Source organism: Microtus pennsylvanicus, chromosome 2 (genome assembly GCF_037038515.1).
Source record: "Microtus pennsylvanicus isolate mMicPen1 chromosome 2, mMicPen1.hap1, whole genome shotgun sequence".
NCBI lineage: Eukaryota > Metazoa > Chordata > Mammalia > Rodentia > Cricetidae > Microtus > Microtus pennsylvanicus.
The window spans coordinates 8,919,537-8,944,669 of record NC_134580.1 but is presented as its reverse complement, the minus strand read 5'-3'; the positions used below and the strand labels follow the sequence as shown (position 1 = coordinate 8,944,669).

Here is a 25,133-nt window from a genome sequence, read left to right as displayed (position 1 = left end):
GCGGCGAGCCCAAAGTCACATGAGTCCCAAGTGGAGGAGCCGAGAGTCAGACAACTGAATCTGGCCTCAAAGTCACACGGAAGAACTGAACAGATTTGATGGTGAGTTTCCCAGCAGCCTGGGGAGAAAGGGAAATTAGATACTTCATGAGATGGGGAGGGGCCGCATGTCTTTGGAGGGAGGGAGCTGAATGAATTTGTCTTTTCTCGGGTGAGAATTGATGAGGAATTCAGGGAGGACCCTAGAAACGGGACATCCTTTGGCTTGTATATAGGGAGGTTGCTGGGTAAAAGTCCATTCATCCCCAGAGAAGATCTAGCTTCAGCTCCTTCTTCCCCTGTGGCTGAATGCATGTGTGTGTGTGTGCACGTGTGTGCGTGTGTGTGCTTTTGTGTGTGTGTGCGTGTGCAGGTGTGTGTATGTGTCTATGTGTGTGTGTGTGTGCGTGCGTGTTTGTTTACCAGGTCCCAGCCCCAGGTCTGTCTGTCTTCCACTACTCCACTTTCTTTAGTACTCAGATGCCAGGGTCCCAGCTAACTGGCGAAATGCAAATGTCTTTAGGAAGTGTGTGCTGTGTCAGGAGCCTGCGCACAGACCCCTGTGGCCAAGGCTGGCTTCCTCCCACAGGGTCTGGGCGGGGCGGGCAGGAAGGTGCTGTGACCAGCCCTGTCGGCCACCCACCAGAGCAGCAGCTGAGCTAGCAAGACAAACAGCTGGACCGCCCAGGGCTTCAGAATGGACCTGTGTCATGCAGGTAAGTGAACGGGGCCCAGCCATGGGCCTCAGCATTTCCTCCTGCAGAACAGGGAAGCAGTGGTAGCCTTGCAGGGAGGGCCCCGGAGAGCACATAAGTAAAACTGGTTTTAACCAGTCCCAAACATCAAACCCTGTGTGCAGATTGGAGACCAGGCTTGGCTGCTGGTCCCTGGGTCCCACAGAGATCTGAGTGGTCGCTGACCTCCTGGGTCAGCTCCGGGATGGAGGGTAATATAACAAGAGGGGGTGAAGAACGAGACAGGAGGACACAGTATAGGGAAGAGGGCACTGTATAGGCCTCGAGGGGACACATCTTGAGCACAGAGAGGGGTCTTAGGTGTTCTGAGCAAGAGTGTTCAGGCAGAGGGAAGAGCTTCTGCGAGGGCCCAGGGGCAGCTGGACAGAATGACCTCTGGTGAAGGTGGATGCTGTTGGTGGTGAGATGTGTCTGGATGGTGCAAGGGCCTGCAGCACATTTTCTGCTCTTGGGTCTGGTGGCCTTTGATGGAGTCTGGGGACACGGCCCGGAGGAGTAATGCGGACAGTGAGGCCCTAATGCAGTAGGCATCATTTACTCAGTAGCCAGGGTGCTGGGTCTGAGGGAGAGAAAAGAAGGAGAGGCTGTAGAGTTGGTAACAGGTGGGACAAGCTAATGTGGTTCTTGAGGGGCAGAGACCAGGGCTATGGAAGGAGCCTCAGAAAGTCCCCCCGGAGCTCTGGCTTCTGAGGGACGGCAGTGGCTATCTGAGCTGGGCTATGTGACTCTGAACTGGCCCAGACCCATGCCTTTCTCCAAATGAAACCTAACGCCTAAGCCCTGAACAGCCTGGCCCCACCCACAGGCACTGGGCGTCCCCAGAGTCTAGGCCTAGTGCTGGGGACCCATCAGGCTCTTCCGACAGCCATTCATTTATGGACCAGATACACGAGACTGTGAGAGAACATGGCTCTGGTCACCTTGCCCACGGCTCTTGCCGCCTCTCTGGGGTTTTGTGGGAGAGGAGAAGGTGCGTCCAGTCCCTCAGAGAAGGCAAAGGGACACCGGGTGACAGGCAGGCTCCGCCCAGGTCATTCAGAGTCCTTTACTCACTGGGGTCCTGACATAATGAGGTGACAGGACAGTCCACACTTGGTGCAGATAAGGAACCTGAGGCTCCCAGAGGGGAGCTAAGGGTGCGTACTGGCTAGGCTCAGGTCATAAGGCCAATAAACAAGAAGAGCCTAAAAGAAGGGCCCGTCTTAGACAGGGGCTGCAAAAGGCTGGGATGCCATTCAGGCCGGTCTAGATACAGAAACGGACAAGGCCAATCTGTGGAGGATTTGGGGTTTCCGTGAATTGGTTTGTCTTTTGGTTCATTCCTTTTCTCATTCATTTTACCAACAGCCCTGTGATGCGCTTCACGGCATTCAAGGGTGTTGGGCGGACAGAAAGGGGACTCTGACCTATACCTGACCTGGCACAAATGGGCAGAGTGAGAGAAGGGGCTGGGGACTTCCTGGAGGAGGCCTCTGGGAAGGGGGCGGTCGTTCTGTTTCCCAGAGCAGGTCCCACAGAGTTCTACAGTGGCGGGGGACTCCCCTCAGACTCACTGTCTGTGAATGGCTGACCCTTTGTCCTCCCGGCCCTGCCCGCCTCTGAGAATGAGAAAATCTGCCCCGCAAGCGCCAGGGCTGGGCCTCTTCCCTCAGCAGGCCTTGGTTTCCTTGTGATGTTTATGGATAGGATGGTGACAAGGACTCTCTCCCCCGGCTCCTGTTGTGGACCTGTCATGAAGGGAAGCAAGTCAAATCCCTCCCTCAGGGCCTACAAGAAGGTGAGCCCTGAACATGAGAAAGCCCTGCCTGATGAAGGCCTGCGGTGAGCAGATGAGGGCAGGTGGCCTGAATCTAGAGGCCTCTGGCAGGGAGAGGAAGCTGCACTAGTGCCCCCCGTTTGATACCCCTCAACCCAAGCCCCTCAGGAGCACCCTCCCTGTATGCCCATGGTACCCCTCCACCGACAAGGGGAAGTGGAGCCAGCTGTCCTGGAAGCAGGGTTGCAGACACTAAAAATATGATGGAAAAGAGGAAGGACAAGGGGGAAGTGGCGAGGAGCTGGGGTGGTGGCTTCAGGGCAGTGGGCATCGGGCACTCACTGACCTGAGACTGGTTCACAGAAGACAGAGCAAGCAAGGGTGAAGGGTTACAGGAGGCTGGGAGCACAGAAGGTAGAGTGGGCAGGGGTGAAGGGTGATGGGAGGCTGGGAGCACAGAAGGTAGAGTGGGCAGGGGTGAAGGGTGGTGGGAGGCTGGGAGCACAGAAAGCAGGGCAGGTAGGGGTGAAGGGTGATGGGAGGCTGGGAGCACAGAAAGCAGGGCAGGTAGGGGTGAAGGGTGATGGGAGGCTAGGAGCACAGTAAGCAGGGCACACAGGGGAGAAGGGTGACGGAGGCTGGGAGCACAGAAAGCAGGGCAGGTAGGGGTGAAGGGTGATGGGAGGCTGGGAGCACAGAAGGTAGAGTGGGCAGGGGTGAAGAGTGGTGGGAGGCTGGGAGCACAGAAAGCAGGGCACACAGGGGAGAAGGGTGGCGGAGGCTGGGGAGCACCATGGGAGGATCGGATACTCATCCTATGGTGATATGTCTGTATGTTTCTAGTGTTTGTACTGCTTCAAAACAGCCTCTCCCAGGACTCTGACCAGTGCCTGAAACCCACCCTTGGTGGGTCACATCAGAGGCCCCTGTCTGGCAGTGTCTACATTACCCCCGATCTTAGATCCTTAGATCTGGAATTGGGGGGCGGTGGGCTCTGTGTTTTGATGAGTGGCCTGATAAAAAGTCAGAGGGTCCTTGTGGCCCACATGGCCTGTGTTGGGGCAGCAGCCCAGAGATTGTGGTTCAGATGTACTTGAACAGCTGAAACTCACTGGAGACAAGACTTGGGGAAAGGGGACAGTTTCCTCAGAGGGTCCCTGAATCCTTTGCCACCACAGAGCCTGAGTATGGCTGAGAGGGCAAGGTTCAGGCCACCCCTCACTGCCCCTGCACTGCCCACTCCCCTAGGAATCCTAGTTCCTTGTATCTATTTCCAACCCCTCCCATGCCTCAGTTTCCCTCAAAGGAGGTCCTGCTGCAGGCTCATTCCTGCATCTTCATCATTTTCACGCTGTTGCGATTGGCACAAGGTCGGGACACCCAGGCTTATGGGTTTCGCAAGGTTACAGGAGGGTTGGCGGTTCCAGCCCCAGGTGGGTGGAATATGAATCCCAGCCCTGTCACCATCCAGCTGTGCCAACTGAGGGAGGCCATTGAACCCCAAGAGTATCATACATAGGAGGAAGTTAGAAACCCCTTCTGCAGAACAGTGGGGATTGAGAGATAGAAGAAGGCATACAGTGGGTCCTCAATTGAAGAGCAGGCTTGGGGAGCACCCAGAGCTGGCACGCAGAGCGGGGCATGGTGGCATTGGAAAGCCCAGCTTCCACCTCGGGAATCGGATGATGGTAGAGGCCATGGAAACAGAAGACTGACAGGACCTGGTTATTGGGGCAGGGGGAGTCAAGGGCTAGACAGAGGTGGTATCAAGGTGCTTGAGGTTGAGATGCACCCCAAAAGCTCAGGAAGAGGTTGAGTGGACGGGAATTCTCAGAGTTGTTTGGGACCCAGGCGGTGCTTGCTGGCCAGCCAGTGTGGGTTTGTGAGAGACGCTGTCTCAAAGAAGGAAGATAGAAAGTGTCTCTGTGCAGGTCGGCACACATGCTCATTCACTCCCCAACACAGATATGCACGTGCATATGCATGCACACACACATACACACACACACACACACACACACACCTGCCTGACCTGGGCAGAGCTATGTGTCTGTAACCCTGCTGGAATCCCACACTGCCTCTTCCCAACTGCGTGACCTGGGATATGTCACCTCATCTTCCTGAGTTTCTGTGTCTTAAACAGAAAACAACCCCCTTTAAAAAAAATCCCAAGGATTGGTTTCCTTGGCTGTTCGGGAGCTAAGATTTCAATGAGACTGTGTCATACTCTTCTCTGGCCCGCCTGGAACAAGACCTCTAGCCTTTTAGGGATAAAAAGAAAGCTCTGTCAAGCCTACCAGGGCAGCACTCTTGCCTAAGGAGCCCTGCAACCAGCTGCATGTGTCACGGAGAGGGGCGACAAGCATCCTGGAGGGGACCTTCTCCGCTGCACCGTCATGAGGCTGCCCCATTCTTGTCACCAGCAGGCCTTGGTGGTGATAAGTGTGGGGACAAGCAGGTCCCACTGCATGCGACCTTTGCTGCAAAAGAGGCTCTTTGGTTTCACATGGTCCCGTGGTGTGTGAAAGCCCTTGGGGAAAGGAGCGGAGCTACCCATGTGTGCCTGAGCCTCTGTGGACTCCAGCCAACATGAATGGCAGACCAGGATGGGGCTCAGGGGTCGAGAATCTGTCTGGCATGTTCAAAGCCTTTCGTTCTATCCTTAGCAATACAAAAATAAAAATAAAACACTGAATAGTCTTTGCTAAAGCAAACATTCAAGTCCATGGACCTTCCGAAGAAATCGTGGCACAGGGCCAGAGTCCGCTGTTGCTTGGTTGGACATTGATGGGTGGTAGTCAAGGCACCCAGGAAGGAGTCCAGCTTCCTGCCACACCATGTGGCTACTTCCTTCAATGTGCCAGAACCAAGGTGGCCCAGTAGGAGGCTGGTGAACTAAGTGACTAGGTCATTAGTGGTGGTGTGTTTTCATGCCCTTCCTGCCTGCCCGCCTGCTGGTGACCCTGTAACTCCATGCCCACCTTCCTCCATAAAATTACCCATGTCTTCTCCCAACTTGTGCCCCCATCTTTCTACTGTCCTTTCTCTTGGCCTTGGCTTCCACTAGTCACTGCTGCCAGGAATTCAGGGGTGCCCTCTCTTCCTGAACTATAGGAAGTGGTGACCAGGTGCCCTGACCAAGATCTTCCTCGTGGTCTTTCTAGGAAGGCCTGGAGCTCCTTAGCTGCCCACATTGCCCACATTGTTGGCCATGGTTTGCATTTTCCTTTTCTTTTTTGAGACTGAGTCTCACCTTATAACCCAGACTGGCATCAAACTTGTAATCTTCCTGCCTCAGCTTCCTAATGTCATGACCACAAGTGTGAACTGCCATGCCTGGCTCTGTGGAGGTTCTGACTAGAGTGTGGTAGATAGAATGGGAAGCATTGTCCTGGTGGGAGGGTCAGGGTCATACTAGCTCCAGGACCACGGGTCTCACTTTGTTTTGGGGGTCAGTAGGATAGCACAAGATTAGAAGCCTGTCCAATCCAGGGTCCCGGCAGGCTTCGTGGCTTTGCCCCTGTGCAACCTTAGTCATTTTATTTCTCTTTTCTGAGTCACAGTGTCTGAGAGCAGAAATTAATGCCCCCCCATTCTGTTTCCCTTGTTACAAAGTCAGGACAACAGGAAAATCCCATAAAGCTAGTTTGCCAGCCTCCCTTGCAGCTAGGTGGGGCCTGGTGACCCCACAATGGCCATGGGAAATATTTCTTCAGGGAGTGAAAGGAATTTTGGTGGAGAAGTAGGGCTACATAAGTGGGGAATTATGAGGGAGACATATCCTATCTGGGCAGGGATGACCAAGAATGCCTGTCAGTGCTGGTAGCATCCAGTCAGGCCCCAGGGGTAACAGCAAGTGTCATACTAGCTCCAACGCCATGGATCTTCCCAGGAGGAGCCCTGGGATGCAGAACCAAATGATCCTCCTCTCTCCTCAGATCTCGCCGAGCTCAGCAGTGGGGAGGCCAAGGAACTACAGCAGATCAAATGGCACCGGAAGCAACTACTGGAAGACATCCAGGTGTGTGCACACGTGCTCACATTCATAGACCCACACACCCTCACACTCAACAGACTCATACATGTTCACGCTCACACGCACATGCACACACACGTCAAGTGAGGTCACAGGGACTCCCACTCCTGAGGCGAGGGCCGGTGGAGGGACAAGGGCACACAGAGCCATTGAGCTCCTGCTCTCAAGGGGAAAGGGGACAGGAAGGAGAGGATCCGAGAGGGTTGAGTGAGGCACAAAGGGAGAGGCCTGAACCCCAGGCAGAGTGGGAGCTGCAGGGCCATCCTGACCTCCGGGCCACCCCTCGCATGTGTGTCCACAGAAGCTGAAGGATGAAATCGCAGACGTGTTCGCTCAGATTGACTGCTTCGAGAGCACCGAGGAGAGGTGAGGGGCCCAGCCTGTGGGAAGACAGTTCCCGGGTACACCTCAGTCCCCATGTGCCATGGACGGTACCACAGCTCCATCGAGACTGTCTGAGACACTCCCCACCGACTCCCAAGTGACCTCCATCCTCTCTGCCTGCACCCCACCTCCCCATACAATCACATTATTGATCAGGGCAGCTGGAACCAAATGAGCAAAGAAACATCCCCTTGGATGAGGGTGAAGGAACGCTGGTACCTGGGGACCAGAAACCTGACCTGGAGTAGGCTCTACTTCTCCCCCATCCCCAAGTCCCTCTTCCCTCACACAGGATGGCTCCTGCTGGCTCTTTGTCCTAGGACAGGGCTGTCTCCCTGGGCCTCAGTTTCCCCATTTGTATAAGGAGGTTAGGTTCTCACACAGTCTCCTAGACCACAGGCTCTCAACACTGTAAAACCAACACAACATCATTTCAGCTACAAACTGGAAAATAAAAACCCTCAGTGTTTTAAGTAAGTTTACCTTTGTGTTGGGGGATGTTCATAGCTCTCCAGGGCCAAATGTAGCCAGGCGCGGCCAGTGGGCTGGACACGCCCACTAGAACTCTAGGACACTGAACTAAAGAACTACACATGGTTTGCCGGTTCCCTGCCCCACCCGCGAGGCCTCTGCCTCTCCACCATCTCGTGCCCATGCCCATGCATGTATGCACATACACATCCCCTGGGTGACGGCAGCAGACGGTTCTTACAGAGAAGGAAACTGAGGCCTGAGAGGGATGAAGCGACTCGCCTCTAGTGGCCAGGTCCCAGAGTATAACAAGACTTATGCTTGGAAGCAGCCTCTGGGGCCCACATTCTCGCTGGTCCCATCATTCCCCAGCCTTCTGCATCCTCCCCAATGAGCTCTGCTTGCAGCCCCACCCCTCGATGCCCCCCACCCCGTTCTTGCTCTCCCAGGTGGTCCAGACTAAGGGGCTGGGGCTACATGTCGAGTTCCAAAGGCATGTTGACCTTCCCGAGGAAGGTCCCCTGAGGTCTTGTGGGGGACAGCAGCATCTGGAGCCACCATGCTTGTATCTCCCTGTTCACAGCCGGATGGCGCAGAAAGAGAAGGAGATGTGTATTGGGAGGAAGAAATTCAACATGGACCCTGCCAAGGTACACATCCAGGGGAGAGGACATGGATCCCACCGAAGTGGGCATCTGGATGGCCAAAGGAGGGGGACATGGGCCTCACCAATGTGCACAGCAGAGCTAGAGGAGGAGGCTGCCTTTTGGGTACCTTTGCAGCTGATCCCACAACCCACCCAATAGAGCAGACAGCTGAGAACCCCTCGGGGCCAAGACTTTGGTCCCCAACTGAGGCTTGTCTCTGTCCATTGCACAGCACTGTAGCCCCAAAATGGGAGGCTGTGAAGTCCCCCCCAACTTGGACCCATTCCCTTTCTTCCCTGGCCCTATGCCCTCCTCTGGAACAGGCTTGAGCAGTGAGGCCCTTAGATGGCAAACTCTGTCCCTAGCATGTCTTCCAAGCCCCGGCTACAGAAACACATTCTAAAGCTTGGTTGCTCATGATCTCAGAGCCAGCCTGCAGCCCTTCCCTCTGCCAGGTAGCCATGGGCTCGCTCTCCAGAAGGGGCAGGCACAGAAGGAAGCCACACACTGAACCAGGGCAAGGGTCCAGGCAGCCACAGGGAATGCCAAGCTCTGGCTAAGACTACTCAGCTGCACACAGTCCCCTGGCACAGCCCTGGACCACTGCTCCCCTTACTGGCCCTCATACAGACACGCACATATGTTCCCAGCTCTGTCAGCCTTCCCTCTAGGAGCAGCAGGGACACAAGGAGCCAAACACCAGAAACTACCCCATGTCCTCCACACATGGTGGAGGATGACTCTTTGAGCCTGGGCAGCAATGAGAGGGGCTCAAAAGCCTATCATATGAGCAAAGCTAGCTTCAAGGTGACAAGAGGCAAGGGTATGCCCTCCCATCTCCTAGAGAAGGGGCGTGAAGGTCATTGCCATGGAAGCTGGCTACCTCCCAGGTGGGGTCTGTACCATCTCCTCCCCTTCTGATTTAGCTGGTTTGTGTGACTTTTACAGAATGGGCACCGACTGCTAGTGTGATGAAATGAAACTATTTGAAATAATATGAACTTGGAGGAAATAAAGGAGAGGCTGAATCACCGAATCTTGGCACTGCGACTCCCGGCAACCGCGGGAGGCTGTAGTCTAAGCACGCCAGGCTGGAGGGACCCTGAGAAGCACATGGCACAAACATGTGTCACTTAGCACAGCTCCAGAGATGGGGAGGTCACCACCTTCCAAAGGCAGCTCTAGGGCACCCCTCCTCCCCGGGGAGCCAGGGACCTATGCTATTGGGGCACACATGGTCTCTGTGTCACCTCCAGGGCATCCAGTATCTCATTGAGCACAAGCTGCTGACCTCTGGTGTCCAGGATATCGCCCAGTTCCTGTACAAGGGTGACGGCCTCAACAAGACAGCCATTGGCACCTACTTGGGGGAAAAGTAAGAGGACCCCACACAGGGAGCAGGAAAGTGGGGGTGTGTGGGTGGAAGTGCCACTTGGGGTGCTTGGAAAGAAAGCCATCATGCTTAGGACTTGAAATGAGCACTGGCTCCCAGGCTGGACCATTCATTCATTCAGCATGCTGTTTGCGTCTCCTGTGATCTGAGCTCCCTTCAGAATGGCAGCTATAGAGGAGATAGAATAGAGAATATAGAATAGAGGAGATGGTCAAGCGCCTGTCTTCAGGGACAGGAACTTCCTGCAAGAGAGAGGGACAGAAATGAGCTCTGTCCTGTACACGGAAGGCAGAAAAGAGGCAAAGACGGGAGGGTTCTGAGCTGGAGCTCTGGTTTCTGTTCACGTGGAGGTGGGGGCAATGCACACTGGAAGATTCCAGGCAGTGAGAGCAGTCAAAGCAGAGGCCCTAGGGCAGAGCGGCTCATCTCACAGCAGGCTGAAGAGAATGAAGGAGTGTGAGGGAGGAAGGAAGGAAGAGGATGAGGCAGGGGGATCCGTGGAGGCTCTGGACAGGAGCACCTGACTGGCAGAAGGGCTAGGCCACAGGTGAGGAGGCTCAGGAGTCACCAGCCCTTTTCCCACACTTTCTGGGTGACGTGGCACACAGGTTCCTGACCTGAGAGCTGGGGGGAGAGGAAGGAAACAGAGAACCCTGCTTTTCCTGTAGCTGATGAGGAAACTCGGATGAAGAAACGTGAGCAGGGTCACCAGGCAGGAAGTGACCAAGGGAGAACCTGACTAAGAGGCCCAAGAGGTCCAAACCCAGAGCTTACCGTCACCCAGGGCTGATTGTATGTGTGCAAGCTGACAAGTGTTCCCCCTTCTCCTGTCCCCCTCCAGGGACCCCATTAACTTGCAGGTCCTACAGGCCTTTGTGGACTGCCATGAGTTTGCCAATCTCAACCTCGTTCAGGCCCTCAGGTGAGTGGTAGGGGTGGGGGTGGGGATCCAGCCCAGGGCAGCTGCCTCTCATTGCTCTGCCACCATTATTAAGGCCTGAGAGACTTGCAACCGCCTTTCCTCCCAGCCATCTGGGGACTCCAGTACTGCGTTCTAGCACTTTTTAGACCAGCACAGGTACATACCTGCGCCCAGCTCCGTGCAGAGCGTGGCTGCTATGACTTGTGATTGCCCAATGCTTACCTCTATTTGTGTTTTCACATCCGTGGGTCCTCGTTCCCCGTGTGACCCAGGGCAAGGCACAAACAAGAAACCTCACAGCTGGGTGTGGTGTTTCACATCTGTAATCAAGGCACTGGGAAGTCTGAGGCAGGAAGATTGCTGTGAGCTCCAGGCCAACCTGTGCTACGTAGTGGGTTCCAGGCTAACCTGGGCTACCCTCTCTTTAAAAAAGAAAAGAAGCCAGGCGATGGTGGCGCACGCCTTTAATCCCAGCACTCGGGAGGCAGAGGCAGGCGGATCTCTGTGAGTTCGAGACCAGCCTGGTCTACAGAGTGAGTTCCAGGACAGGCTCCAAAGCCACAGAGAAACCCTGTCTCGAAAAACCAAAAATAAAATAAAATAAAATAAAAATAAAAAAGAAAAGAAAAGAAAAAAGAAAGAAAGAAAACAAAATGCAGAATAGGAAAATGAAGGCAGATTCCCTGAGTCAAAACAGTACCAAATCCAGAAGGCAGAAGGACTAAATGAGGAAGGACTTGTCACCAGCCATTGCTGGTCACTTCCACGAGTCAGTTGTTAAGTCTTAGTAAAACTTCAGGTTGTTTAGGGAGTCTTTCTTTTTTGGGGGGGGGGGGTTCTAGACAGGGTTTCTCTGTAGCTTTGGTGCCTGTCCCGAAACTAGCTCTGTAGACCAGGCTGGCCTCGAACTCTTAGGGAGTCTTAAAGCTGCTGCTGAGAAGGCTTGGATGTCTGCTTCCAAGAGAGTCATTTGATCTGGGCTTTGAATGAAGAGGTCACTAGCATCCATCCAGAGAGTATGGCTTCCTGGAGGAAGAGTTTAGGAAGCACTCATCTCTAGCCATTCATGCATTCATTCATTCTTTAACTCATTCAATAAGCTTTTGCTGAGCAGATTTTAATTGACCTGTGGAGACAAGAAAACTTAGCTGGCACCAAATCACAAGCTTCCAGAACTGGGGGAAGATTAGGTCCCAGGACAGGGAGACCCATCTAGGAGAGTCGCTGCCCAGGGCCCCACAGCCAGAGCCTGTTGCTCTACCCCAAGTCTCTGTAAGAAGTGTGACTCCATGTCCTCCTGTGCTCCTGGCCCCTTCACATCCAAACCCACCTTCCCTGTGTTGGAACCTAGAGGAGGTTCCCATTTGCAGGGGCAGAGGCAAGGCACTGCCTGGTATCACTGAGAGCCCCATCTGCTTCACTGACCATGGCCCTGTCTCCCTAGGCAGTTCCTGTGGAGCTTCCGGTTACCTGGTGAGGCCCAAAAGATTGACCGCATGATGGAGGCCTTTGCTGCTCGCTACTGCCTCTGCAATCCAGGTGTCTTCCGGTCCACAGGTGACAAAGCTCCTCATTTTCTCTAAACACATTAGCCATTAGTTCAGGTCCTTACTAAACCCTCACTGGGCACGGACTCCATGCCTGCCTAGAGCATGAGCCTGGGGAGAGGCAGCAGGGAAAGACAGACCAGCATGTGGGAGTGTGGAGTACAGGAAGGCTTCGCAGGGGAAGGCTGGTCTGGGTGAGGCTCTCAAGGATAACTAGGAGTTCTCTAGGAACTTACGATAAGGGAAACATTTTCATGTCTCACTTAAAGGACCCAGTGCATCCTTGGAAGGGCAAATAAGGGGCAAAGAGCAGAGCAAGTGACCAGCAGGCTCAGTCACCCCCGTCTCCAAGGGTAACCACATATTGGGAGAGGGACAGGATGAGGGAGGGGCCACCACAGCCAACTGGCTGTGCCTCTTCTTTTGGCTCTGGAGCTACTACACAGCAATAGAGAAGGTTCCGGTTTTCGCAGCACTTTTATACGCACAGGGCCTTTGGATCCTCTTGTCAGGAGCATCAGATCCCAACATCATTCTCTAAGCTCAGCAGCAGATTGTCCCTGGTGAAGCGTGACTCAGAGTCTGACAAGAAGCAACTTGTCCCAGGGCAGACTGTTCCCTTTCTGCTGTGCGGAGGGCAGAAGCCCCTGGAGCTTCTGCCACACTTGGCCACAACCTAAGAACTGGCATTTGCTTGCCTGCAGGTTTCACACACCTAAACCCACGATTATCTGCAACTTCCAGGGGTGGGGGCATCCATCTCTAACATCAGCATTAGGGAGGCTGAGGCAGGAGGATCGCTGCCAGTTCAAGGCCAGCTGGGTTTCAAGTGAGACCCTCAGTCAATCAGTCTGGGTAGAATGGAAGGCATTTTAATCAGCCAATCAGTTTGTCACTGTGTGACCTGGAGCATATGACTTGCCGTCCTTGTGCCTCAGTGTCTCGTCTTTAAGATGGAGGTGTAGTCGCATCTGTCTCCCAGGATAGGCCTGGGGGTGCTGAGAGCTGAGCATACTTCGGGACCACGGCTGTGGGAGGGAGAATCATCGCTTCCTATAACAGCAGCTTTCAAGAGTCACATGAGCAGGCTGAAGGTCAAGGGGTTGGGACTGGCCCCCTCAGGCCCAGAACGGCAGCCACACCCCCAAGCCTGTGGTCTGGCCTATGGGGCAGGCTGCTGGCAGCGTGACCCACCAGGCAGCTCAGAACAAGCTACTAACTAGCAGGGCAGCTAACAATGAGCTCCCGTTCCCAGGAGGCAGAGAACAGAGTGGGCGGGCCTGGAAGGGCTGCAGCTGATGGCAAGCTGGATCTGAAGGGAAGGAGGGCGTAGCCACAGGGGAGCAGAGCTGCAGAAGCTGCAGCTGAAGTTTGCAAGGGTGGGAGGGGGAGGCTGGGCCCTGAATGTCTGCCAACGTCAGCCAGGGACACGGTGAACCTTCAGGGCCTTGCTAGGACTGGGACAGAGGAGGGGACGGTAACCTGGGCCCGGACGGTGACCAGTGCTAGGTTCCACAGACACCTGCTACGTGCTGTCTTTCTCGGTCATCATGCTCAACACTGGCCTACACAACCCCAACGTCCGGGACAGACCGCCCTTCGAGCGCTTCGTGTCCATGAACCGCGGCATCAACAATGGCAGCGACCTGCCCGAGGAGCAGCTGAGGGTGAGAACACTACCATCTTACTGGTCCTCTGGGAGTCGCACCCCTCCGAGGCAGAGCCAAGGCGGAGGGCATGAGGGTCCGCCAGGCTAGTCGCTGTTGGGAGGTGGGCCTCCTCAACATGGCCTCATCTCTACAAGGATAGCTGCAGGTGGACTCCAGGAAGTCCTCCTATACAGAATTTGGGGAACTCTGGCCAAGCGCTATTCATACTACCCCCCAAATGATACTTCGGGCCGGGAGTGAGGTTCAAAAGCATGCACAGGCCTTAGGATCCATCCTGAGCTGCCCCCTCCCAATAAAAGGGGACAGTGCCTCCTAAGGTCAGAATCCCAGAGTCTCTGCAAGTCAGAAGGAGAAAATGCTTGGCTGGGGTCCTCAGAGGAAGACAGTCAGTCTCTCACAATCCCCACTAGCTCTACAGCAAGGCTAAGCCCAAGCCTCGTGTTCCATTATCCCAACACCCCATCTCACTACACCGCACCAAACTCTGTTCTGGGCACAGGGACCCAGGATGACTCTATGCTGGTCCTGCCTAGACCAAATCGGAGGTTTAATGGGAAGGGATCTACACATAAATTGCATCAGCAATCAGCTCCCTAAGTTCACTGATGTCATTCATGCTGACTGTGGGAGCTTTGCTACAGAGAGATCTTGGGGGACAGGCAAAGGTGTCACCCCAGAAACTTGGCCAGAGCAGGTGACTTCCGCACTGGGCATAGACACCCGGATAAGATTGTCTTAGAGTTTCTATTGATGCAACTGAACACCATGACCAGAAAGCAAGTTGGGGAGGAAAGGGTTTATTATTTGGCTTACACTTCCGCATTGCTGTTCATCACTACAGGAAGCCAGGACAGGAAGTCAAGCAGGGCAGGAACCTGGAGGCAGGAGCTGATGCAGAAGCAGTGGAGGGCTGCTGCTTACTGGCTTGCTTCACATGACTTGCTCAGCCTGCTTTCTATAGAACCCAGGACCACTAGACCAGGGATGGGCACCACCCACTATGGCTTGGGCCCTCCCCCATTAATCAACAATTGAGAAAATGTCTTACAGCTGGATATCATGGAGGCATTTCTTCAACTGAGGCTCCTTTCTCTCTGGTGACTCTAACTTGTGTCAAGTTGACACACAAAACCAGCCAGTACAAGAGTCTTCCCAGAGGAGCAGGGCAAGGGCATTCCGGAAGGAGAAAGCAGGGTTTAGCTGGGAAGGGTCAGCATCCAGTGTGATCCCCTGAGATGCAGTAGATGTGAGCGAAGGCCAGCCTCAGAAACACAGGGAAGCCAATGGTTGGCAACACCAGATGCTTGGCCTGGTGAGAATCAGTCATACCGTTCAACAAGGAGAGGCACCCTGGTACCCAGAGCACCGAAGTCTCCCCAGGATCAAAGTCATCAGCGAGGTGAGCAAGGACACAGCCCCAGATCAGAGCCATCCCCTCAACCCACAGAACACGGATCCTGCAGGAGCCACTCTGCGTATAAGGATTGCTACAGCACCACCAGAGCTCTGAGCAGCCCCATCTCCCCTATCGCCTGCTGAGTAGCCTTGGGTGGTTCCCTGGGGTTCAGTCCACTGTTCCCTCTGAGAGTGGGGTGATCAACCTGAATCACAGTTGCTGTAAGCAGTCTTTTTTTTTTTTTTAACATTAAGGGTAGGGTCTACCCTGTTTAAACCCAGACATAAAGGCAGCCCGTGTCATCAGAAAGAATAATTCAGAATGTGCTGGCATTGCGGCTCAGCTGGTAAAATCCTTGCCAAGCATACACAAGGCCCTGGGTTCAGTCCCCAGTATAAAAACAGGCTTTGTAGCACACTCTATAATCCCAGCATGGAGGAGGCAGGAGGATCAGGAGTTCAAAGGCATCCTTGGTTACACAGCGAGTTTGAGGCTAGCCTGGGATACAGAAGATGCCATCTCAAAGCAAATAAGTAAAAAAAGAAGTCAAAAAACAAAGAGAAAAATACAAAAACAAAAACAAAAAATCAAACAAACAAAATCAGCCTGAGAGCAGGCTATAAATACAGGCATTTCATCACACTTGGGGGTGGAAACAGCATGCGTCTGACATGTGCCCTGAACGTGCAAGGCCTCCCGCTGACCGCCCATTCCTACCTTCCACCCAGAGAGCCTTCCCCCGCATCGTTCCCTCCTCATGTCCTCAGGCTGGGATTCCTTGCAGGTGGCCTACTCGGTCATCTCCATGTAGCTTCCGCCCTGCCCAGGAGGCCTGGGAAGGGCCCCGTGCCCTGGTCAGCAACACAAAGCCAGGCAAAGAGCAGAGCCAAGCAGAGCTTCAGCCAGCTGGCTGCCTGTCTTTCAGCTGGGAGCTGGACTCTGGAAGCCCTCAAGCAGGGATAGCATGGGGAGTGGCTGGTGGACCAGAATCTCCCCCAGCTCTGTCATAGAGTGCCCAGGCCTGCTCTAAGAACAATCCCAGGTTTTCATAGGCAGCCACATGGACCCAGGATCCTCTCACCTTCTCCCTGGCTTCATTTGAATATTTTAGAAGCCAGAACCCGTTTGCATATTATCCCGTTGCAGAAGTGAGTTCTCCATGGACCTAGGAAGCTCCAAAATGCATTAAAGTGCACCAAGAGGCAGAAGTAAATTTACACAGATATATATCCCAAGAGGTCACCCCAAGGTCACACAGCCCCTGAGGGTGTCCTTGTAGGATAGACTATGAGAGATGTATTGTGGCTACAGAGGACAGGCAGGCTGGGACACAGTACTTAAAAGTACTTAAAGAGGGAATGAACCCCAGCTCCTCCCTGGGCCATTCTGGGCCTCCCTGTCAGAGCAGGCCGTGTCCTAGGCATGCTGCTATTGTGTCCCCCCATTCCCAGGGTCCAGCTAAAGCCACAGGGCACCACTGGAGGTAGTTGAGCTGAGGCTTCGTGTTTGTAATAAGAGAGTCCCAGCTGCTGGCTGACTCTGGAGCTCTGCCTCCTGCAGAAACTAGAAGGTAGCATCTCGAGGACAGAGGACCTGAGCATGCTACCTCCCCTGTCACAGAGGAGGACCTGAATCCACAAGGCATATCCACTGATTTCCAGGCTCTTGTGTCCTGGAGCAAAGAACTGGGCCAGGGATACAAGGATAATGGGAGAGATCGGGTTTATTAAGGAAGAAAAAAGCATTCTGAGAAAGGAGGAGGGCTGGAGAGCTGAGACAGAACTGAGAGTCATGAGCTGCCGGCCACGGGTCCTCATCCTTTGGAGTCCCTTTGGGGTTCCTCACACCTTCTCCAGCGTTTGGAGATGGGGGTTCTTCTATGTGTTCTGTCCCTTACCTGTTGCCACGGTACACATGTGAAGGTCATACATAGGACGACTTGCGGGAGTCGGTTCTCTCCCTCCAAAGACTCCAACTCGGGTCATTAGGCTTAGCGGCGTCTCCACCCACTAACCCATCTTGCTGGTCCATCATATGTAAATTTCAATGTCTCTTTCTTCACGCCTTTCTGTCCTGCCACACTGGATGGAAGAATCACAACTAATATCACTAAAAAGAACAGGGATCCCTTTGCCTTTAGACTGTTGGCTTTGGGTGTGGCTAGATCTGGGAGCTCGGTCCTGCACAGTGGTTATCTCTTAGATCCTGGCTACTGCAAAGATACCCAAGTAGGTCCAGGCTACTAGCTTCTCCCTGCAAAACTAAACCCCTGGAAGTAAGTCCTGTTGACTGGTTGGGGTCATGTGTCTCTATCTAAATTGGTTTCTATAGCACACAAGAGAAAGGCTCTAAACAGCCAAAGGGAAGTGACTGTCCTTTCCTGGAACCTGGGGATGAAAGAGGGTACCCAATTCACTGACCAACTTAGACAGAAAGAGAGGAGAGGGGATCCTAGGACAGGGCCCCAGAGCCCAGGGAAATGGGCCGTGCTGTACACCCAGGGCCCCGAGAGGTCTCTATGCAGTGGTTTGTTCGGTGACAATGACTTCAGGGTGTTTTCAAGACACAGGAAGTATGGGGGTGTTGCTGTTTCGTATGCACCATGATACTGTGACCACAGAAACTTCCAGGTACCCCTGTGGGTTTAGCAGAGGCTGAGGCCCTGTCTGCCACCCCGACGCCTCCTCAGGCCTCCCTAATACTTGTCTAAGCTGGCAGCTCAGCTACTGCTCAGGCCTTCCTGTCTCAGATACTCATTGTACCAGTCAGCCACCTGGGGATTCCTAAGGCAAAGCCTGCTACCCCCGCAACCACACGCTCCCCCTCCACCCCAGCCCAAAAGAAGCTGGTCCCCACTTTTCTCTCACCCCCACACCACAGTGAGATCGAGAGGGGACGTTAAAGGCTTAGCTGGAGGGTGCTCCAGCCCCAACTCCATAGACTCAGGAAAACTAGCATTAGGTCTTCTCCACGACCCCTGGTCAAAGGACAGGATGGCAGTAAATAGTGAGAGTCAGGCATTCATTCATCTGCCAACCCATCCATCTACATACCCACCCACCCATATATACGTCAAGCTGTGAAATCATCCATACAGTCCTAGGAAACATCACTGCAAAGCCAGATGCATTGAGAGGTAATGGCTGCACACTGCCTTCTGGCTTTAACAAGCAGGAGCAAGTTAGAATGTTAGAAGTCCAGTCCCAGCACTGGAGGAGACCAGCACCCCAAGAAGGTTCAAAACACTCTGGGGGGTCTGCACCCACACCTTTCCCTAGGGTAGGAGCCATCTTATCTCTGGCTTGCATACTTTCCCTGACAGAGAGTGCATCACCTTCCAGGGTCATTCCTTGTATATTTAAGCAGCTTTTTATGGTCATCTATGAAGGACTGAAGTCAGCTCTTGGGGGGCCCTCTCCATCCCAATCCCTGTAACCAGAGACCATCCTGGATAGAAACTATGGTCAGCACCCCACTATAGACCTCCCCTGCTGGGCCTCTGGGCCTGAAGCTGTTAATTCCCTCCTCCCCAGGGTCTCACCTATCTTCACCCAGCATGTGTTATCTAGAAGGTTCTACTGTCTACCTAAGTAGAAGAGGGGCATCTCCCATCATGAGCACTGCCTGAAGTAGTCCCTACTCCAGCTATTGTGCCCGGGGAGGGTGGGTATATGTGTCTGTCCCCATGTGCCAACCTAAGGCATCCACCTTGTTCACTCTGCCCTGAGGCAACACGGAGGGGAGGGGACACAAAGGTCTGGGTGTGGCCAGTGCAAAGGAGAGCACCTGAGGGACAGGGAAGGCTTTCACAAGGCCACCCAGGCCAGGCGGCCCAGCCCCCAAACCCAGTGGACTGAACCCATCTTTCCTGTCTTCCTGGACAGAACCTCTTTGACAGCATCAAGAGTGAGCCCTTCTCCATCCCTGAGGATGACGGCGGTGACCTCACCCATACCTTCTTCAATCCTGACCGTGAAGGCTGGCTACTCAAGCTGGGTAAGACCTCTGTGCACACACTCTGATAGGCTCACTTGCACACATGTGGCTGACACACGCACATATACCTCAAGAGGGGACCTGTGCAGCACTCTGTTCCCTGACCCCCGGCCCAGCAGTCTGCTTGCCCATTCTACCTTTCCTCTCACCACCCTCCCAGTCATCCAGCTCCCCGCCCATTGCCCTGCCCATCTTCTCATCTTCCTACTCATCCATCCACCTAGCCAGCCTCTCATCTGTCTACCTACCTGTCTCATCGTCTACCCAGCTATACACTTATGTATCCATCCATCCACCCACCCCTCCACCCATTCGTCCATCCACTCATCCATCCTTCCACCTACCCATCTACCTATCCCACACACCTTTTATCCACCCATCCATTCATTCACCTGCCCATCATCCCTTCATCCATCTATATGCTCACCCACCCATACACACATAAAAACACCTACCCTCTTCCCATCCTTCTGTCTTGGGGTGCAGGTAGTGGGGGAGGCTGGATGTAAGGGAGCAGTGAGAGACAGGGGCTCCATGGACATCTCTGTTTCCTCCCAGAGGGATGGAGAGAAAAGTCTAGCAGACTAGTAGCCTAGCAGGACTACTGAACATAAGATGCTGGTCCTCCAACAGCCTGACCTTTGGGTGGCCATTCTCGGGAAGCCAAGACTCGGCAAGGTTAGGGCGACTTCTCAAGGCCGCACAGCCAGCAAGTGTCACATTTGGGGCAGCAGAGGGCTGGATGTCCCTGAAGTAAGAGGAGGGGGAGATGGGATGCAGCTCAGACAAAGGGCCATGGGAAGTGCAGCAGTTGAGGGAAGCAGCCAGCCCTGCCTCCTCCAGGAATACTCGCAGGAGCCTCCCCAGCAGGACCAGGCAGCCAGGAACTGCTGAGGAAAAAATGCCTCATGTTGGGGGAAGGGCCTCATCTAGGCAGCCTCCATCACTTACCGTGTGCCTAGACTATGGCAGACTCACCCTCATCCCAGATGCCCCCCCAAGCCTTCTGTCCGTCACCGTACCCCAGTCTCTCCTCCTACAGGCCTCAGGGCCTCCTATGCTGCCCCAGACACTAGCTTCTGGCCCCCCAAAGTACCTCCAAGTCACAAAGCCGGTCAGCAGCAGGACACCAGAGCCTCATGGCCGACCCCACAAGCCACTCTTCAGCATCCGTCTGAAGCTGGACAGTGGAGACAGTGACCCAGAGAGTACCAGCCACATAGCAGCATGGCTGAGAGCTTGGGCTCCAGGGCAGTGGCACTGGACTTTGAATGGACAGGACATGGACACATGGCCTAGCTTTTCCTAGCCTTGGTTTCCTCATCTATAAAAATGGGATCGCCATTGGCCCTCCTCCTTCTGGACGGCCACAGGGATTCACTTCCTCATTTTTTCCCATGCCTGGTGAATCAACGCTAGAATGCTGTGTCAGCTACTGTTTCCAGGGCTGCAGCAACACACCTAACAAAATCAGCTTAGACAGGGAATGGTGCATTTGGCTCTGAGGGAAGAGCTCCTCCTGGCAGGAACTTGAGGTGGCTGATCACATCGTGTGCACAGTCAGGAAGCACGGAGCGATGACGGCAGTTTGGGACCCCAGCCCCTGGGATGGTGCTGCCTACATTGAAAGTGTGTCTTCCCACTTCAGCTGACTCAATCTAGAAACTTCCTAACAGACAGGCTCTGAGGCTTACTTCCAGATGGTTCTAGAGCCTGTCACCCTGACAGTCAATGCTAAGCACCATAATCACATAAAGCAAGCCTAGGTCTGGGTGGCTTCCGGTGGGGGTCAGGTGACAGCGACCTGGGAGAGCAGGGGACAGTGCCACTGTCCCCTCTATCTAATCTCTGAGAACCCAAATACGAGTAAATGGGGTGACGGGAGCCACTAACACTTAGAGTGTAGAAAGGATGGATCTGGAGGCTCGGGGAATGGGGGGTGCGTGCTCTATAGCCCAGGAGAAGGAAGATTGACCTACTGCACTGCCGGCTTCTTTCAGGCGGCCGTGTGAAGACATGGAAGCGACGCTGGTTCATCCTCACGGACAACTGCCTCTACTACTTTGAGTTCACCACTGTGAGTGTGGGGGAAGGTGGGACTGGAACACAACCAGCCACGACAGGCCCTCCAGCTCTTGCCACCACCTGAGAGTGCCAGGCTATTTCAGAGTGCTGAGCTCCTCTCTACTCCCATTTCCCAGATGAGGGGACTGAGGGACAAAGAGGAGGAGGGGCTGGGCAAGAGGGAGCACTCACTTAAAGTTGCATTTCCTGGGCTGGGGCTGTAGGTCAGGGTTAGAGCATGGGCCTAACACATGTGAGGCCCTGGTCAAATCCTAGCACTGAAAAAAAAATACTTGTTCAAAGATGGATATATCACCTAAAGGTTAGGCATGGGGTCTCATACCCATAATTGCCGCACTGAGAAGGCAGAGACAGGAGGGTCCTAACATGTTCAAGGCTAACCTGAGCTACACAAGACTCTTTTTTAGAAAATAAATAGATCACTAGATAAATAAATAAACAAACAAATAAATGAGCTGGAGAGATGACTCAGCAGTTAAGAACACTGGCTTCTCTTCCAGAGGACCTGAGTTCAATTCCCAGCACCTACATGGCAGCTCACAACTGTCTGTAATTCCAATCTCCGGGTAGGGGGGAATCTGATGCCCTCTTCTGGTCATTGTGGGCACTGCACACATGTGACACACATGCATGCATTCAGGCTAAACATCCATACACATACAATAAAAATGAAAAAAATGTTTAATCTCCCAGATCCCAAACAGGGCTCTTGTGCCTCTTGTGCTGTGTTCATCTGTGGCTGGGTAGTCTGGAGAGATGGTCTGGGGAGGCCCCAAGCTCACATATTCCGTCCTTGACGTCATTTCCTCAGGACAAGGAGCCTCGGGGGATCATTCCTCTGGAGAACCTCTCTGTGCAGAAGGTGGATGACCCCAAGAAGCCGGTGAGAGTCCTTCTGGGGATTTCCAGTACAGGGGGAAGGTGCCCACAAGGTGCCCTCCACAAGGCGGGGCTATTCTGTAGGGTCGCTCCTGGAGATTTGGAAGCAGGACGGTCAGTGTCATTTTAGCGGCGAGCCTCAGTTGTCTTGTGGGGCTGGACTTTGGCACTAACTGGGGGACTCTTAAGTCACAGCTCTTTTCTGATTCTAGGGAGCCTGGTATATAGTAGGTGCCTGGTGTCCTCTCCCCCTGAGCGGTTGGGGAAGGGCATTCCGTAGGAGTGCTGCTCTTGCCTCTGTGGTCCCCCACCCCCCAGGGGTGGCCTAGCCCTGTCCCCCAACCTTGCCCTTACCTGGCACCTCCCACAGTTCTGCCTGGAGTTATACAACCCCAGCTGCCGGGGCCAGAAGATAAAGGCATGCAAGACTGACGGGGACGGCAAGGTGGTGGAGGGGAAGCATGAGTCCTACCGCATCTCAGCCGCCAATGCCGAGGAGCGCGACCAGTGGATCGAGGCCATCAGGTGAGGGCAGCCAGGACACTGAACACTTCCTGTCACCTTCCTGCCTCTTCGGGGTCTTCTTTCCTTGTCTGTAAAGAAGCAAACGCCAGGTCTCCCTCCTATTGGCCTTTGGTGGGCGAGTTCTTGCCCTAGTCTCCATGTCACGCCTAGGGAAAAGAAGAAAGATGCCAACTTCGTGGGCACAGTGGGAGGCCCCGGCACGTGGTCCTTGCTAGGAGCTCAGTCAGAGGGGAGATTTGGGCAAGTGGTAGACCTGTCAGCTAGAAGACGGGTGTAGCCACTGAACAAAGACCATGTCCTATCAGAGGCGCAGAGATGGCAGAGCCTTGCTCAGGGCCACACAGTGAGGGGCCCAGCTGACTTCAACACTAGCTCTCTTGCTTTTCCTGGTTCTCTAAAGGAGCCAGAAAAGTAGCCTTGAGGGGAGTCTCTGCTGGGCTCTCACCTCCAAACTTGAGGTCTTGCTCTTGCTGGGCCTGCCTAAGGGACAATGTTATTAGAGCAGGATTTCTCTACATCAGTCCCTGGCCTTTCCGGTGCAGCAGGGTGAGCCATCACCTCTATGGGAATCACACACCCCAAACCACAAGTCCAGAGGTCCTACGCTCCAGCCAACCTTGAAGTCTCATTTCCTTCCATATCCCTAGGGCCAGCATCACCCGTGTCCCCTTCTATGATCTGTTGTCTGCTCGGAAAAAGAAGATTGCCAGTAAGCAGTGAGCTTCTAAGAGGTGGCTCTGGCAAGCCGGTAGGACCTGTGGTATCTGGAGACACACCTCTCACCCACTGCACCTGATCCTGCTCACAAACCTACCCCTCCTCATCACTGGAACTGGCTATGGGGGATGCAGAACCTTGGATGGCACAGAGCTCACAGGGAAGCCCCTGATACCAGGGCTGCGAGCCAGGAAGAACCTCTGAGGCTCCACCCTGGACTGCTGCAGCCCAGGGTAAAGATGGGGAGATGAACTAGCCCAGAGCACACTACCGGTGTGTCCCACCCTCTCCCTCTGTGTCAGGAGGACCATGGATTCCCTGGAAGCTTCCAGTTCAGAGGCATCCCACCCCTCAATTGGGCCAGGCTCTCCCTGACAACACCAGGTATCAGCCTACACCCAAATCCAAGCCTGGAGCTTCAGACACACCCTTCTGCTGAATCACAGCCTTCTCTGGGTCTTACAGAAATTCAGGGTTTGGACAGGAAACATCTTGGCCTTTGGTTAGCTTGACTTCCGGGGGAGCTGGGACACCAGGTGACTGAACCAGACAGACTGTGCTGGAAGGTTCTGAGGACACCACTGTCACCATTCTCAAGGCCTTTGACATGAGAAGAGGCACAAGGGAGATCCTCTAGGCAGTAGCAGTATCTGTGGCTGGCAGATCTGAGCTACAGCTGAGAGAAATGGGAGAGAAGGAAACGCTGTAGGCTATACCCACCAGGAGGGCTGCCAGCTGGTAGCAGGGGACTCACACTTGAACAGACTCTTGCCCATGGCACCATTACTAGATGCCTGGCCAGCAGAGCTAGGGTAATGAGGGGTTACAGACTAGGCCCTTGTTCCTGCCTCCTGCCAGAACAAAACCAGCTTTCCATGCGCAGCAGGCCCCTGTGTCCCCACGGAGCCCTCACCTGGAGGAGGCTTCTTACCCAGAGCACGTGTTTGAGGAACGCCCCATCCAGGGAAAACTCCTCAGCAAAGTTGCAAAAAATGGGGCTTCCTCTGCTCTGGGCCAGCCTGGGCTCTGAGCAGGAGCAGCAGGTGGCCAGGCTGCCTCATCCCCCGAAGCAGCCCACACGTGCATACTTCCCACAGGGTGTGTGTGGCGGGAGGGGTGAGACTCCTTGTCTCTGATGGGCACACGCCTGGGAGCTGGGGCACCAGCAGACAGAGCCCTTGCTGGTCAACTGGGGGCTTGAGCTGAGCCCACCTCAGATGCCCCCATTTAGGAGTTAAAGGACCCTAAAGTATTCCTCTGCCTCTGGCACAAAGGCTGTGGGACCTTCGTTGTCCCCCTGCCTCCCTCCCATCCTCAGCTTCTTCCCCAGCATCAAGGTGGTGGGGGCGGGGTCATCAGTTTATTTCCTGTCCTGACACTTAGAAGCATGAATAAAGCTCATGATCCAACTCATGGGCATAAAGCTGTCCTTCTGCAATTGTGTCTGTCATCGCTGACCCCTCCCTGGTCCTCCCCCCCATCCAGGAAGAGTGAGCACCCAGGGGTCCCTAGAACCTTATTTTCAGGACGCTGGGGGAGGTGCCAGGCTGGGCAGAAGTTCCCCCAGGATTTGGGCTTTCTCTGGGCTTCTTCGGGGCAGGGTAAGGGGCTAGGCTGAGTTAATTCTGCTATGGCCAAGGAAAGATAGAATTTTCCAAAAGGCAGCGCTGTCTACAGATTGAAGAGCTGACACGGAAGACAGGTACTGATCCCCCTGCCTCTGGGGGGATGAAAGTACAGGCCAGTTCAGGGACCAGTGTGGGCAGGGTTGTGTAACCTTTGCTGACTGTCTTCCCACAGATGTTTATATAATGTCCCTGCTGTGCCGGGCCCTGTCCCAGGCACTGGCAGGCCAAGCCAGAATCCCTGCCACCTGAGCTCATGATCCAGCGCTCCCGAGTCCTAAGGCCACCTCT

The 25,133-nt window shown here is 54.3% G+C and overlaps 1 protein-coding gene across 3 annotated transcripts; it reads left to right on the top strand.

Annotated features, from left to right (window-relative positions):
* Nucleotides 1–24,644, top strand: Cyth4 (cytohesin 4). Of its 3 annotated transcripts, none has more exons than XM_075959956.1 (14): nucleotides 1–101; nucleotides 628–754; nucleotides 6,488–6,570; nucleotides 6,887–6,951; nucleotides 8,024–8,090; nucleotides 9,344–9,462; nucleotides 10,322–10,402; nucleotides 11,847–11,959; nucleotides 13,453–13,616; nucleotides 18,900–19,011; nucleotides 21,012–21,088; nucleotides 21,908–21,979; nucleotides 22,346–22,500; nucleotides 23,148–24,644. In XM_075959956.1, the coding sequence occupies exons 2-14, from the start codon at nucleotides 736–738 to the stop codon at nucleotides 23,218–23,220; spliced, it is 1,200 nt and encodes a 399-aa protein (XP_075816071.1). In that variant the 5' UTR covers nucleotides 1–101; nucleotides 628–735; the 3' UTR covers nucleotides 23,221–24,644. The 3 variants fall into 3 exon arrangements, with proteins under 3 accessions (XP_075816071.1, XP_075816072.1, XP_075816070.1); XM_075959957.1 differs by having other exon boundaries at nucleotides 562–754; nucleotides 13,468–13,616; XM_075959955.1 differs by having other exon boundaries at nucleotides 562–754.
* The last annotated feature ends 489 nt before the right edge of the window (nucleotides 24,645–25,133 follow it).